General features: G+C 38.3%; 1 protein-coding gene across 2 annotated transcripts; it reads left to right on the top strand.

The window, feature by feature from the left end:
* Positions 1–2,770: 2,770 nt before the first annotated feature.
* On the top strand, positions 2,771–12,257 carry LOC105383356 (RNA polymerase II-associated protein 3). 2 transcript variants are annotated; one of them, XM_011553393.3, is made up of 10 exons: positions 2,771–2,825; positions 3,229–3,345; positions 3,592–3,711; positions 4,926–5,053; positions 5,383–5,593; positions 5,923–6,060; positions 6,595–6,696; positions 7,404–7,775; positions 10,122–10,302; positions 11,616–12,257. In XM_011553393.3, the coding sequence occupies exons 3-10, from the start codon at positions 3,616–3,618 to the stop codon at positions 11,702–11,704; spliced, it is 1,317 nt and encodes a 438-aa protein (XP_011551695.3). In that variant the 5' UTR covers positions 2,771–2,825; positions 3,229–3,345; positions 3,592–3,615; the 3' UTR covers positions 11,705–12,257. The 2 variants fall into 2 exon arrangements, with proteins under 2 accessions (XP_011551695.3, XP_011551694.3); XM_011553392.3 differs by having other exon boundaries at positions 2,772–3,008.
* The last annotated feature ends 682 nt before the right edge of the window (positions 12,258–12,939 follow it).

Here is a 12,939-nt window from a genome sequence, read left to right as displayed (position 1 = left end):
TGACAAATAAGTCGTAAACCTAGAATCCTGTAGAACCTAATTGTCCGCACAGCAACCACCACCACAACCTAAAAAAATAATTAGCAAGTAAGAATTTTCGAAATTGCTCATCACACCATTACAGCTTCATTTATCATCATCACTGTCAGAGCACAGAGTGAAGGAAATGCGCAGGTCAGGGTTCAAGGTCCAGAAATTATAACCAGCTCGATCTAATGTAGATCAGCAGAGTAATAAATTAACGCATCTTCTATCGGTAACGCCCAAGGCCCCTATGTTTTGAAGTTAAAAATCGATTAGAAATAGATCGATAAAATAATGAAACATGTCAAGGGAAATATTAGCGGCGGCGGCGCCGGTGTCTTGTTGTTAGCCCTTTTGTAAACTGGATTGGCTGTAAAAGTTGTCAATGCTTATTAAATTTTTAAGTACTTTATGTATTTCATAATCATCATCATCAGCCAATAATCATCCACTACTGGACATAAGCCACTCACAAGGAGCGTTATGGCACACGGTCCTCGGCCGTCCTCATCCAGCCACTACCCGCTACCCGCCCGGCAGGCACAAAGCGGGCAGGAAGGCGTCCCACGCTGCGTTTGCCTGTTCGTGGTCGGCACTCGAGAACTCGTCTACCCCAACGGTTATCGGTTTTTCGGCAGATATGACTAGCCCACTGCCACTTCAGCTTGCACAGTTTGTTAGCTATGTCGGTAACATTAGTCCTCTGACGGATAGCCTCCTATGTATTTAGCTACCATAATCTGCTAAGTAATATGTACATTGTACAATACTTATATCCTCGCCCAAAGATCAACATCACCCTATTTACCAGCCTACATTCAATTGGCTGGGTGTTTTTAAGGTCGCTGTATGTCCAGCGGTCTTTTATACCTACTTAACTAATTATGGCAACCAAAAATTTATCATATTCATTGTTAACCTCTATGATCTAGGGATAGGTACAGTCTGGGCAGATAAACTTGACCCCTCTCTCTACAATTGTGACTCTGTAAGCCAGCTTCTTTGGCTCAGACTGTATCTATTACCTCTCACTAGACAGGGTTTATACCTAACTCTCGTAACTAAAATATTATGTTTAATAAGGACTATATATATGCACCCATCACTCACATAATATCAACTGCAATCTGACCATCGTCCTCACGTGCTCTAGAGTGCCCTAGATGACGAATAAGACCTATTAAACCTCAGTTGGAAGAAGATGCTTCGCGAATTTTTACGCAAAAATGCTGGGCTCTCAGAGGCCTCTTTAGCATACGAAAAACGAAGTTTCGGAGCCCCCGCCGCCGCGCCGCCGCCGCCCCGAGCCGCTGCCGCTAAAGTAGGTAATAAATAAAATAAATATGTGGGGACATCTCACACACGGCCATCCGACCCCAAGCTAGGCAAAACCTGTGTTATGGGTGTCGGACAGCTGATATATCTACACAAATACATAGATAGATAGATACTAAATATAAATATCAACACCCAAGACCCGAGTACAAATATCTGTCTTTAAACAAATATCTGCCCCAGCCGGGAATCGAACCCGGGACCTTCGGCTCAGTAGTCAGGGTCACTAACCACTACGCCATTCGGTCGTCAATACTTAAGTAACTAACTAGTAGCAGCTCTCGTTCGTTAGTTTTTCTTGTCAAGATAGAATAACCCTCCAGTTCTGGCATTATTATTGAAAAGCACGTTTTGTGGTTCAATTAACTTTGGGCAGATAGGTAGGTAGGTAACATACGCTGGCCTTATAGGACGCTTATGTCGTGCGCGTGTCAGAAAATAGGCAATAATGTTTGCGATGTAGGATGGGATGAACATAAGGTGAATGTGTTGAGGTCGATTATGATATTAACTACGAACGATTTACAAGAGAATTCCTCTAATGTATACCTTAGTAATACGTAGGTAACTGTTTCCTACCTACCTATTATTTTTATTTTATTTTCTTAAGAACTCTTCTCTGATCTAGGAAAATCTGACATATAGGCATTACTTACGACTTTTACTAGTAGTTAGTTAGGTAGGTATTTATTATCTAAGTAGGTATAACTAGGTAGATACTTAAGTACATAAGGTCTAAAATAATTAAGCAAGGTCAGGCAATGTAGGTACCTATACTGGGTAGGTACCCAAATAATGCAAAAAATTAAAGAGAAATGATCAATTTGATTATTAGTAAATTACCTAATAGGTATATACCTATACGTCTACGAAATTAGTGAACTTAGAACAGAAGTCGTGTTTATTTGGGCCTTCAAGTCCTTGCAATAACGCGTGTGTTTAAATTGAAATTTTACTGCGTAATTAATAAATTGTATCAAACCAGTTGATTAGTCTGACTGACGTTGCGTAGAAACTACATACCGGTCTACCTGCCTAAAGTCTGTTTTTTAATTTCAGATTCTAAATTGATAGATTCACATTGTCCCGCCAATAGAACGATACGCCACTTAATCGCGGGACAATCGTATGTTGATGAACCGTTCAGGATCTGCCAATTTAGTACATACTGAGATTTTTAAAACAGAACTTAGGTATCAACAACTGTTCGATACTTGTTTAGAGTAAACTCCTTTCAGTTCAAGCACGGAATAATAACTATGTACTGGCTGCTTATCTAACGTTCCTTAGCATAAAAAAATGTATGAATATTGTCTGTGAGTTGCTTTGACAGATAACGTTTTTTGACACTGACACTTGTCTTGACAGCGCTCAGCGAGAGCCAGCGAGCGTCAAATTATCATTGTTGTCAAGTGGTTGTCAAGCGAGCCATCGATTTCACAAACAACGATTTTTCGCGAACGAAGGTAACAAAGAAACTATTATATTCTTCAAGGGTGTCGTGTATCATGGATGCCGATAAAGCTTTCAAGTTCCAAAGACAAGCAAGGGACAACGTAACAACATTACAAAACTACCTGACAGACTTGCAAAATTGGGAAGTCGAAATGAAGCGCAAGGAAGGAGCACTAAAGGGACAATCTGAACAGGTTTAGTCACATCCTAGACCTAGTATTCCTAATTATTCGGTAGTTCTGACTTAAAACCGTAGATTGGCTGTGAGAAATAATGCTATTTTGGTTATACGTATCAAAGTACATCAGTAAAGAGATTAAGTATTTTGCATTAGCGATTTTGTATTACTTTTTAGTTGTGAACACGCGTTTTGTTGAGAGGAACTATAATTACTCTACTTATTTGAGATTGTAGGACCTGCCGCCGGTCAGAAGCAAGATTAAGAAGGAGAAGCCAGTAGCACCGGTGAAGAAAAAGCCTGAGAAGAGAATAGCCGCTTTTGATTACTCCACTTGGGATAAGTTTGATGTGGTAAGTCTAATAACCTTTAAAAAATCATGTATTTCAAAGTAGACCTTTTACATTGGTGTTTTCTACTGTTTTGTAAGTAGCTTGGCCTATGAGCTGAAGATATAAACCATAGTAGTTAATGATATTTTTTTATATGAACTTGCCTACCTATGGATTGTTTTCCACATGAAATATCTATGTTTATTTTGCTTTCTGAAATAAATGATTATTAATATTATTATTAATGTGCCTCTGCTTCATTTTCAGGATAAAGCCTGTGAAGAAGTAGACATGGAGGACGTTGGACCCACCTCGCTGGACGGCAAGAAGAGTCTCTCCGTCAAGCAGGAGAAACTGAGAGAAGAAGCCCAGTACGAAAAGGAGAGAGTAAGTTATATGTCTTAATAATATGATGAACTCATATTATCCCTTATCAGAGACATAGGGCCTGATGAAGGAATTTCCACTGCTCCCGATCCGACACGGTAGATTTCGGATTGTCTCAGCTGAGACCTGTTCTTATATACAGCCTCCTCCAGGTGGAAAGGGGGTGGCCCAGCCTTCTCTTACCTTTCCACATGTTAATATTTATAAAAGTCATATTAGTAAGCCATAAACTCATTATTGTTCACTGATGGACATTGGCCTTTCTCGAGGAGGGCCACAACACTGTCCTTGGCCTTCATTGTTCGACACTTCTGTCCACCTGTCCTTAGGTTGACAATCATAAGTGGATTGGTGGGTTTCCCATTTTGGTTGTTTTAGGGCACCACATAAGAACTTGTGTTTCCCAATGGCTATGAAATAGATACCTACAATGTAAAATAAACTTTTGGCTAAATATTATGATTGTGTGATGTTAGTTCAATTATTTGGAATGTTCAGAACTTCATTGTGTCCATTGAAAGACGCATATTATAACAGTGCTAGGTCACATTATGCTAATTACCGAAAAAATCATTCACAAGAACAAAAACATTAGGATAGTCTTTCAAGTTTCAAGGTTAAACTTGTGTAGATCTTTAAAACCTAAGCATAGATTTCTTAATTACCTAGTTTCTAAACCTAAGTCTTTCTTTAATTTCACTAAAAACCAATCAATCATTATAACTAAGTACTGACTTAGCCTCTACCCACTTGCTGCTTCTAGGTTTTGTTTTGTTCTGTTGTAATTGTGTAGTAATTAATTATGCTTTCAAATTCATTTATTCAAGTAACAAAGAGTCACAAATATTTGTTATTAGCATTGTGACAAAACGTAACACACTGCTAAAATAGAGAAGCTGACAAAAAAAATATATACCTAACCCACAATGGTATAAATTATATCCCCCAAAACTGGAGTGAACCTGGGCCCCTCCGCAAGCCGTTAGAGTCACTAACCACAGCACAATCACATCTTCGTTAGCGCAGAGTGTAAACTAATTTCTTTACTAAACTTAACTCATCATAACTCACCACATCCTCACTGCTGGGGCACGGGTCTCCTTAAAATGAAGGAAGTGTTTTAAGCCTAGTCCATCACCCTGGCCTAGTGCGGATTGGTGGACTTCAACACAAGCAACTGGTGGACAACTTAATTAATTCATTCTCCTTTCCAGGGCAATGCGTTTGTGAAACAGGAGAAGTGGGATGACGCCATCACCTGCTACAACCGAGCGATCGAACTAGTCACCGATGATGCCATCTACTACGCTAATAGGGGACTCTGCCATCTCAAGAAGGACAGGTAGGTTATTTACGTACTTACATGTAATATTTTTACACCTTCTACCTCATTCAGCATTATTCAACAAGTCATTCCGACGCCTAAAGGTTGCCAGAAATAGATTGGTTTTGACGATAAGTAATAATTAGCCTATCGCATTATTTCAACTGTATAAAATTGCCATTATTTTATTTTCTTTAATCAATGATTTAATACTGTATTGTATGCCAAGATGTATCATTTTTTCTATGATATCTGCCTTAAATTCCAGTTCCATTACTCCACTACTTTATCCACACCATTCATTTATTATTAAACTACTTTCATTCAAAATCCAAATATCCTTCTAGCCTCCACCAAGCGGAAAAGGACTGCACCGAGGCTCTCCGCCTGGACCCCACCTACGTGAAGGCTCTCCAGCGTAGAGCCACGGCGAGGGAGAAGCTGGGCTCTCTGAGAGCCGCGTCGCACGACCTCAACCAGGTTCTTACGCTGGAGCCTCACAACGCCGCCGCTAGGAACCAGCTGAGGGCGATTAAAGCTAGGATGGGGACTAAAGGGGTGAGGTTTTTTGTTGTCTATTTATATAATTATTTTTTTCAGCAAAATACTAAGGAATGTATGCCACGAAGGATTAGTCAGAGGTGAGATTTTCGCTGTCAATCTGTACTCAAGTGATAGGTAGCCGGTAGCCGTATCGCCGTTTTTGGAATCACACACATCTAGATGTCATCACATCACAGAAATATAGATGTGCGGGTTTCCTCGTGAATTCACATTATTATGATTTTTTTTATTAGGCCTAAAACTCTCCCTTCATTGAAAGGAGACCTGTGCCCCAGTAGTGAGGACGTAATGGATCGTGATGATGACGATGACATTATTTCCAGACGAAATCGAAGTCGTCACCCGTATCGACGCCTACATCGGAGAACAAGTCGATGTTGGCGGCCGTGCAGCCCAAGATCATCGAGTTGGAGGATGACGTGAAGCCGGCCCCCGTTGCCAAGGCTGAAGTTAAGACTGAGGTACATTGATTACTTATGAATTACTTTTTTTCGGAAAAAAGTAGCTCCAATTAAAATACTAGAGCAGTGGTAGCTCAGTTGGTTAAGCGCCCGCTTTTTACACCAGATCACCAGCCCCCGTATTATGTAACTCCGAGTGGGGTTGGTTGGTATAAAATGGCTGACAACTTAGAGCATTATTAATTAATAACTTTTTACTGACTTATCTGATTTCACAAACGTTTATGTTGAATGTAAGGATATATTGGTAGGCTTCTTGCATATTTTTCTTTCACTAAGATTTTTGGTGTTTTCGGTTAATAAGTCTCTAAGTTGATACCAATTATCACCGGGTGCTAACTCTCAAAAAGTTACAACATACGGGGGCAGATATGCGGGTTTTAATCCCGGCGCTGACATGCGAAACAATCGCTCTTACGGTGAAGGAAAACATCGTGAAGAAACCTGCACATGCAGATAGAATGGTGACCCAATCATGTTTTTAATTTTTTATTATTATTATTTATTAATCTCGATCTCTTTCTTTGTTTGCAGCAACCCCCTAAACTATCATCAGACGAGAAATGGATAAACGGTGTTGGAGAAAACGTTAACGTTATCAAACCTGTCAAAAAGCCGCCTCATTTACGATCTAAGGTATGTGGCTATTCGCATCGCATTGAAACCGTATTTTACACCTAAAGTAAAATTTTTTACTTGAAATCCTGAAATAAAGTCAGATTATTCAATTTGTTCAAAGTTATCATGGTCACCCTAAGACTGCAATTAACGTCGAGATCAGAACGATTGAACGAGTTGTCAATATGCCTTCGGCATATTACAAAACAGCGAGCGTTTGTAAACTGACGACGCCGTATGTAAACGGCGAGATCTTAAAAAAGGCCTGCGACATAGTCATGGGCTACACATCAGTATATGTTTCATCAATGGTTGCTCTGGTGGGTCATGGCGCCATAGAGAAATGGCCATTCACCTTTCCGTGGAATTAGCCGGTAAAAAGAAGGCGACAGCATTTAGAAATAATATGACTTAAAATGGGTGCGCTAGTTTCGGAGCTAATTCAATATAAACAAACCCCCTTATTCATAGAAAAGTTAGAGGACGTTTTAGCTATTGAACTGTTTCGTCCCTCTCTGTCAAAGAACAATTTGTACTAAGTTAGAGAGGTACAAAACAGTTCAATAGCTAAAACGTCCTATTAATTATCTATGAGGATGAGGATAAGGGGGAAGATCTTTCCTCTTTGTAATTTTATAGGAAGTAATATTATAATGCATTAATTAATCTGTTCCATCATGGTATCCGTATGCTTAATTAATTTAAAAATATCATCTCCATTTCAGAGAGGCCTCAAACCGATACCTATACAAGAGATCCAGCTAGGAAAGTCTGAACCTGAAAAACCACCGACTCGACTCAAAATTATCGAAATCGAAGACAGCCAAGCCAAAGGAGATACGAATAACAATAAATCGGACACTAACAAAATCGATACTATAATCAATTCAATTGAAATCAAAAAAGAAGATGTAAAAGTTGAGAGTAAGAAAATGAATGGTTTAAGTCCGGAGTCGGAAAAGTTGAATATAGATTGTTTAGTGAATGAAAAGAACGATGTTGTTCGTAAATTGGTGCCGCCGGTGAATAGTGTTCAGTTTATGACGGAATGGAAGAATTTGAAGAATACAAAGAATGGCAGGATTGAATATTTAAATGTAAGTATAATATAGTGTTCATTTTTTTGTATTCATTTAAGCGCGATAGTGTAAGAACAGTGATATCCTATAATGATAATCGAAAAGTCCAATTATGGCTAGGAGAAAATAAGTTTTATTTTGATTTTATTTAATTTGAATGTATTATTATTGGCTAAGGATGCTTTTCCAACAAACTAATGTGCTATGCTGCGTTTTAATGGATATTTTTGGAATCGTCAATACATATTAACTGGTTCACATAGAACAGCACTAGTGGAAAAAGATTTATTTCACATCATCGCAGCATAGCTGCATTACACATTATCTGTTACTATTACATAATAGGGAATATGCATAATTTTTTTTAATACTTTTATTGGATAGTTTTACATCACTTTATTATAGTAAAAAAAAATTCAACGCCTTAATAAGTAATTTAAGGTATTTTAAAGAAAGTAAAAAAATTACAACCATCACGACCACTTTGAAATTCCCGTCAGGATGGCGGGCTGGTGTGACGTCATAATCTTTTAATTTCACGGCTCAGAATAATGAGTCCCGTCAGTCGGCATAGATTTTTTACCTAATCAAGTAATCACAGAGTACTTTTGTATTTTCAACAAACCAATGTTGTCATGGTAACAAACGAAAAAGGAAGTGTATAAAGTGTGATCAGTGGCTGTTTTGTAATGGTAATAAAGTGTGACCAGTGGCTGTTTTGTAATGGGAGCTCGTAAATAGCTACTAGTAGCTCTTTTAAAAAGGGAGCGCGCAAACCAGAGGACCTTTGTACACAATATTACGCTATTATGGCAATATGAATATAAAGTAATATTTGTATTGTATGTAAGTACTCACTGTAACTTTGGTTCTCAGTAAGAGAGGCTAGGGTTAGTGGGTCATTCTATTCTATTATCTGTGGGGGTGTAAGAATCTGCACCTGGCTCTCTTGAATGGAACCATTGTGCATATGTCAAAGGTCTAAACCCCCTTCCTAAGCTTGGACCATTTCCCACCACGCTGGTCCACTGCGGATTGGTGGGTTTACATATCTAAATGTGCTTAATCTAAATATTGAGGTTTCCTCACGATGTTTTCTTTCACATGCTACATGATTATCCCCGAATTTAATTCTACAAAAATAATAACGTATAACATACATATTATCTTTTATTTATAATAAAAACTTTTCCGCAGCTGGCCACAGTTTACTCGTTCATACTGTGTAATAAATTTAATGTGTCCAGTTATTCTGATTTCGAGAATTCTTCAATAACTTAATTTAGAAAAAAATAACAACTTTTGAAATATACTAACGACTGCCATTATAACCTAAAAGTAGAAAGAGCAACTTGTGTCATGTTCATGTCATAATACTTACAATACAAATTTAATTTAATTGTGTTGCAATATGGAGCATATTTGAGTGGCTCGTTGACTAGCGAATGGCTGTTTACGCCTCATTACAAAAGAACAACTAGTGGCAGCCCATACACTACCAACAAAAAATATAAAAAGTTCTAAACTTTTTTTCTTTTTTTTTTTAATCTTTATTTATTAAAGAGACATAGGTCACTTACAATAGTCCTAAACTTTGCAAACAAACAAGCATATCAAACAAGAAGTGGAGAGGTTATAGGAGGCTAGGATCTATTGGAAGAATTTTTATGTGATCCATCGTATCTGATCACAACGAGCATCACAAACACTCGGTGACATTAACATTTCTTTGTTTACACTTGACATTTATTTAACTTCCGCCGTAAACGCAAAGAAGTTATTATTCTGAGATTGATATATAAAGAATTTTGACGTCACATCCGCCCTAAGAAAATGGGTGACGTTTCTCTGAAGTTAGAATTTACCGGAGTTTTTTTGTACTTTTCAACTTCATTTAGGTACTTGCTCAAAAATAAATTATAATCAAAAATATTGATGGAGGCGTAGTTATGAAATAATATGAATAATATTTGACCTTTATTTGAACCTCTTGCATATTCCCTATTATGCCATGTACCGCCGCCAGTAAATAAAAATGGAAATTATATATTTTTTCATCATTGGCCACAACATCTTTTGTAGATGGTAGTTGCAGCACTCGTAAGTCACATTCCAAATCCTAACTAATTTTATAAATGCGAAAGTAATAGTGTCTGTTTGTCTGTAACTCTTTCATGCCAAAACTGCTAACGCTGCATAACGGATTTGAATGAAATTTGGTATACATATGGTCTAGACCCTGAGAAAGAACACAGGCTACTTTTTATCCCGGAATTCCCACGGGAAAACTTTTTAAGGCGAATCGAACAGCTAGTACTTAATAAAAATCGTGACTAATCCTCGTCACTTATCTACCTATTCCAGCTAATAGACCCGGCCCGGCTGCCCGCAATCCTCGGCAACGCTCTAGAAAGCGACCTACTATCGGAGCTGCTGCTCACTCTGCACGCGTGTGGCGCGCGCGTGACGTCACACCTGCGCGGGCTGGCGCGCGTGCGCCGCCTGTCCGCGCTCGCCATGTTCCTGTCCGAGCGGGACAAGGAATGTATGTATTTTACTTATACAGGGTGTTGCCAAAACGGTATACTAAGCCGCACACGTAGGTTTCCGCTTAGCAACAGCCTGTTTAATGTAATTTTAGGTAAATCAGTCCCCGCTGCACGGGTCCGTTATCGATACGTAGATAAGTATCACTATATCGCGATTCGCCATAATTATGGCGTTTCATGTAACTTAAGGTAAACCACTCTCCGTTGCATGGATCCGTTATCGATAAAGATAAACGTCACTATATCGCGATTCGCCATAATTATAGCGTTACATGTAATTTAAAGTCGTCGCTGCACCGTTATCGACGTAGATAAACGTAAGTATTTCGCGATTCGCCAGAAATAAGACACTCTAGACAACCTACATCACCTTGCTACTATTAGTAACACTCGCGTCTCTAGCCGGCTGCTGTCGGAGCTGCTGCTCACTCTGCACGCGTGTGGCGCGCGCGTGACGTCACACCTGCGCGGGCTGGCGCGCGTGCGCCGCCTGTCCGCGCTCGCCATGTTCCTGTCCGAGCGGGACAAGGAATGTTAGTAATTTATTTATACAGGGTTTGCAAAAAGGGTATACTAATGTGCACACGTAGGTTTCCGCTTAGGATACCCTTTTAGCAACAGCCTGTATAATGTAATTTAAGGTAAATCAGTCCCCGCTGCACGGATCCGTTATGGATGTAGGTAAACGTTATTATAACGCGATTCGGCATAATTATGGTGTTTTATGTACATTGGGACTAACATAACACTCTGGCGAAAAGTGGGTGCAGCAATGCACCTCTGCCTACCCCGCAAGGGAGTACATTAGTACAAGGCGTGAGTGCGTGTGTGTGTGTGTGTTTTTATGTAACTTAAAGTAAACCAGACAAGGAATGTTAGTATAACATGTAACATAGATGGCACGGGTCCGTTATCGATATAGGTAAAGGTCAGTATATCGCGATTCGCCATAAATATGACGCTGTAAATGGTGCTTCATGTAATGTAAGGTAAACCCGTAGTCCCCGCTGCACGCGTCCGTTATTGTCGTAGATAAAGGTCTCTATATCGATTTGCCATAAATAAGACGCTGTTAGTGGTGAAACGCGCACTAAACGAGTGTATTGACGACGATAATGAACCACGGGGTTTGGCCTAGTAGTATTGGCCTAGAGATCTCCTCGCGTCCTAGGTCCTAGACAACATAGGTCACCTTGCTATCTTTTAGCACTCCATACGAGTATTTTTGTATTTATTTATATTATTTCTTATCTTGTTTATTATAATCCTTATGGCCATGGTCTTAAAGCATAATTATTTTGTATTCCAGTGATCCACAAACTTCTAGTCCACTGCAAAACTGTCGAAGGTTGCGACGACGACACAATAGCTGATCTGAAGAACAAATTTGAACTTTAACTCCATTAGGATAAGGTGCTAAGTATAGGTAGTGTGTTTTCAAATATTTTGACCCAACCAAAAAGTATTGTTTATACCTTTTCGTCATATTTATATCGAAAAAAGTACGTCTAATTAAAAAAAAAAACTATTTTATTTAGAGGCTTTATAAATTAGTGTTTACGATATTTCTCTAAATCATTATAAAACTTATCTCTTGCTTACATGTAAATTGACAACATTGCTATGTAAATTCATAGTGTAGATACAATTAAACTATTAAAACACTGCCAATTAAATATGCTATGATATCGATTATACAGGGGGTTGCAAAAAGGGTATACTAAGCCGAAACCTACATGTGCAGCATGGTATATCTAAGCCCAAATCAGAATTGCAAAATGTAGGTTTCGGCTTAGTATACCCTTTTTGCAACATCCTGTATAATGTAAACCAGATAGAGTCGTGGTTCCGAAACGTTAACGTATTTCGTCAAACAGTAGTTTTAGACTTTCGTGTAATACTGTGGAAGATTAAAGAGAAATAAGGTAAACATACACCAAATGGTCATAATTTAAACATGCACTTGCAACATGTTTATGGATAAATTATAATAATTGTAACAAAGAAGCAATACTTAACATATTCCTAGTGAAATCTCAGTGCCTTTACAGTAATAGTTAAGCATAAAGTTACAGTAAGTTTAAATAAATGACAGGTTTAAGGTAAGCGTCTACCTATCGTTATCGTACGTATCGGACCAAAAGGATTGTCATAAATGTATGGAGAAACGGAATTGGCAATAGTGGTGAAGTGGACGCACTTGTGTGAATTAAAGAGTACTGAATGCGATGCGTCCGTTGCGTACTATAACTGCCAATAGGTCGACGCTTACCTTTAAGTAATTATCGACAATTTATCGTAAAAAGGTTGGGTCAATATCGAATAAAAAATAGTTTTTGGTTGCATTTTTCAAGAATGTGTTTTTTGGTTTCTTTCTCTCATCACATTTTTATTGTGTTAGAGAGTTTAGTTAGATTTTTTACCATTACACTTATTCGAATATCTTGATGATCCATCTAATTTAAAAATGTAACTTGAACTCTACCTTATTGTAATAATTATTGTATGTATTTTATGTGAACAGTTACTGTAGTCACAATTTTCTTTATATTCCAATAAAAGTATGTATTGTACCTTCAAATAAATGTATTACTTATTTTATCCTGACAATAATGTCGATTATGAAGACAGAA

The sequence above is a fragment of the Plutella xylostella genome, chromosome 19 (genome assembly GCF_932276165.1).
Source record: "Plutella xylostella chromosome 19, ilPluXylo3.1, whole genome shotgun sequence".
NCBI classification, from domain to species: Eukaryota; Metazoa; Arthropoda; class Insecta; order Lepidoptera; family Plutellidae; genus Plutella; species Plutella xylostella.
Note: the sequence above shows the minus strand (reverse complement) of the source record. Positions and strands in the feature narration are given on the sequence as shown.

Coding starts and splice junctions, on each gene's coding strand:
- LOC105383356 (XM_011553392.3), top strand. CDS start 2,868: ATGGATGCCGATAAAGCTTTCAAGTTCCAAAGACAAGCAAGGGACAAC. Junction 6,061..6,594: donor AGGCTGAAGTTAAGACTGAG/GTACATTGATTA, acceptor CTTTGTTTGCAG/CAACCCCCTAAACTATCATC. Junction 6,697..7,403: donor CGCCTCATTTACGATCTAAG/GTATGTGGCTAT, acceptor TCTCCATTTCAG/AGAGGCCTCAAACCGATACC.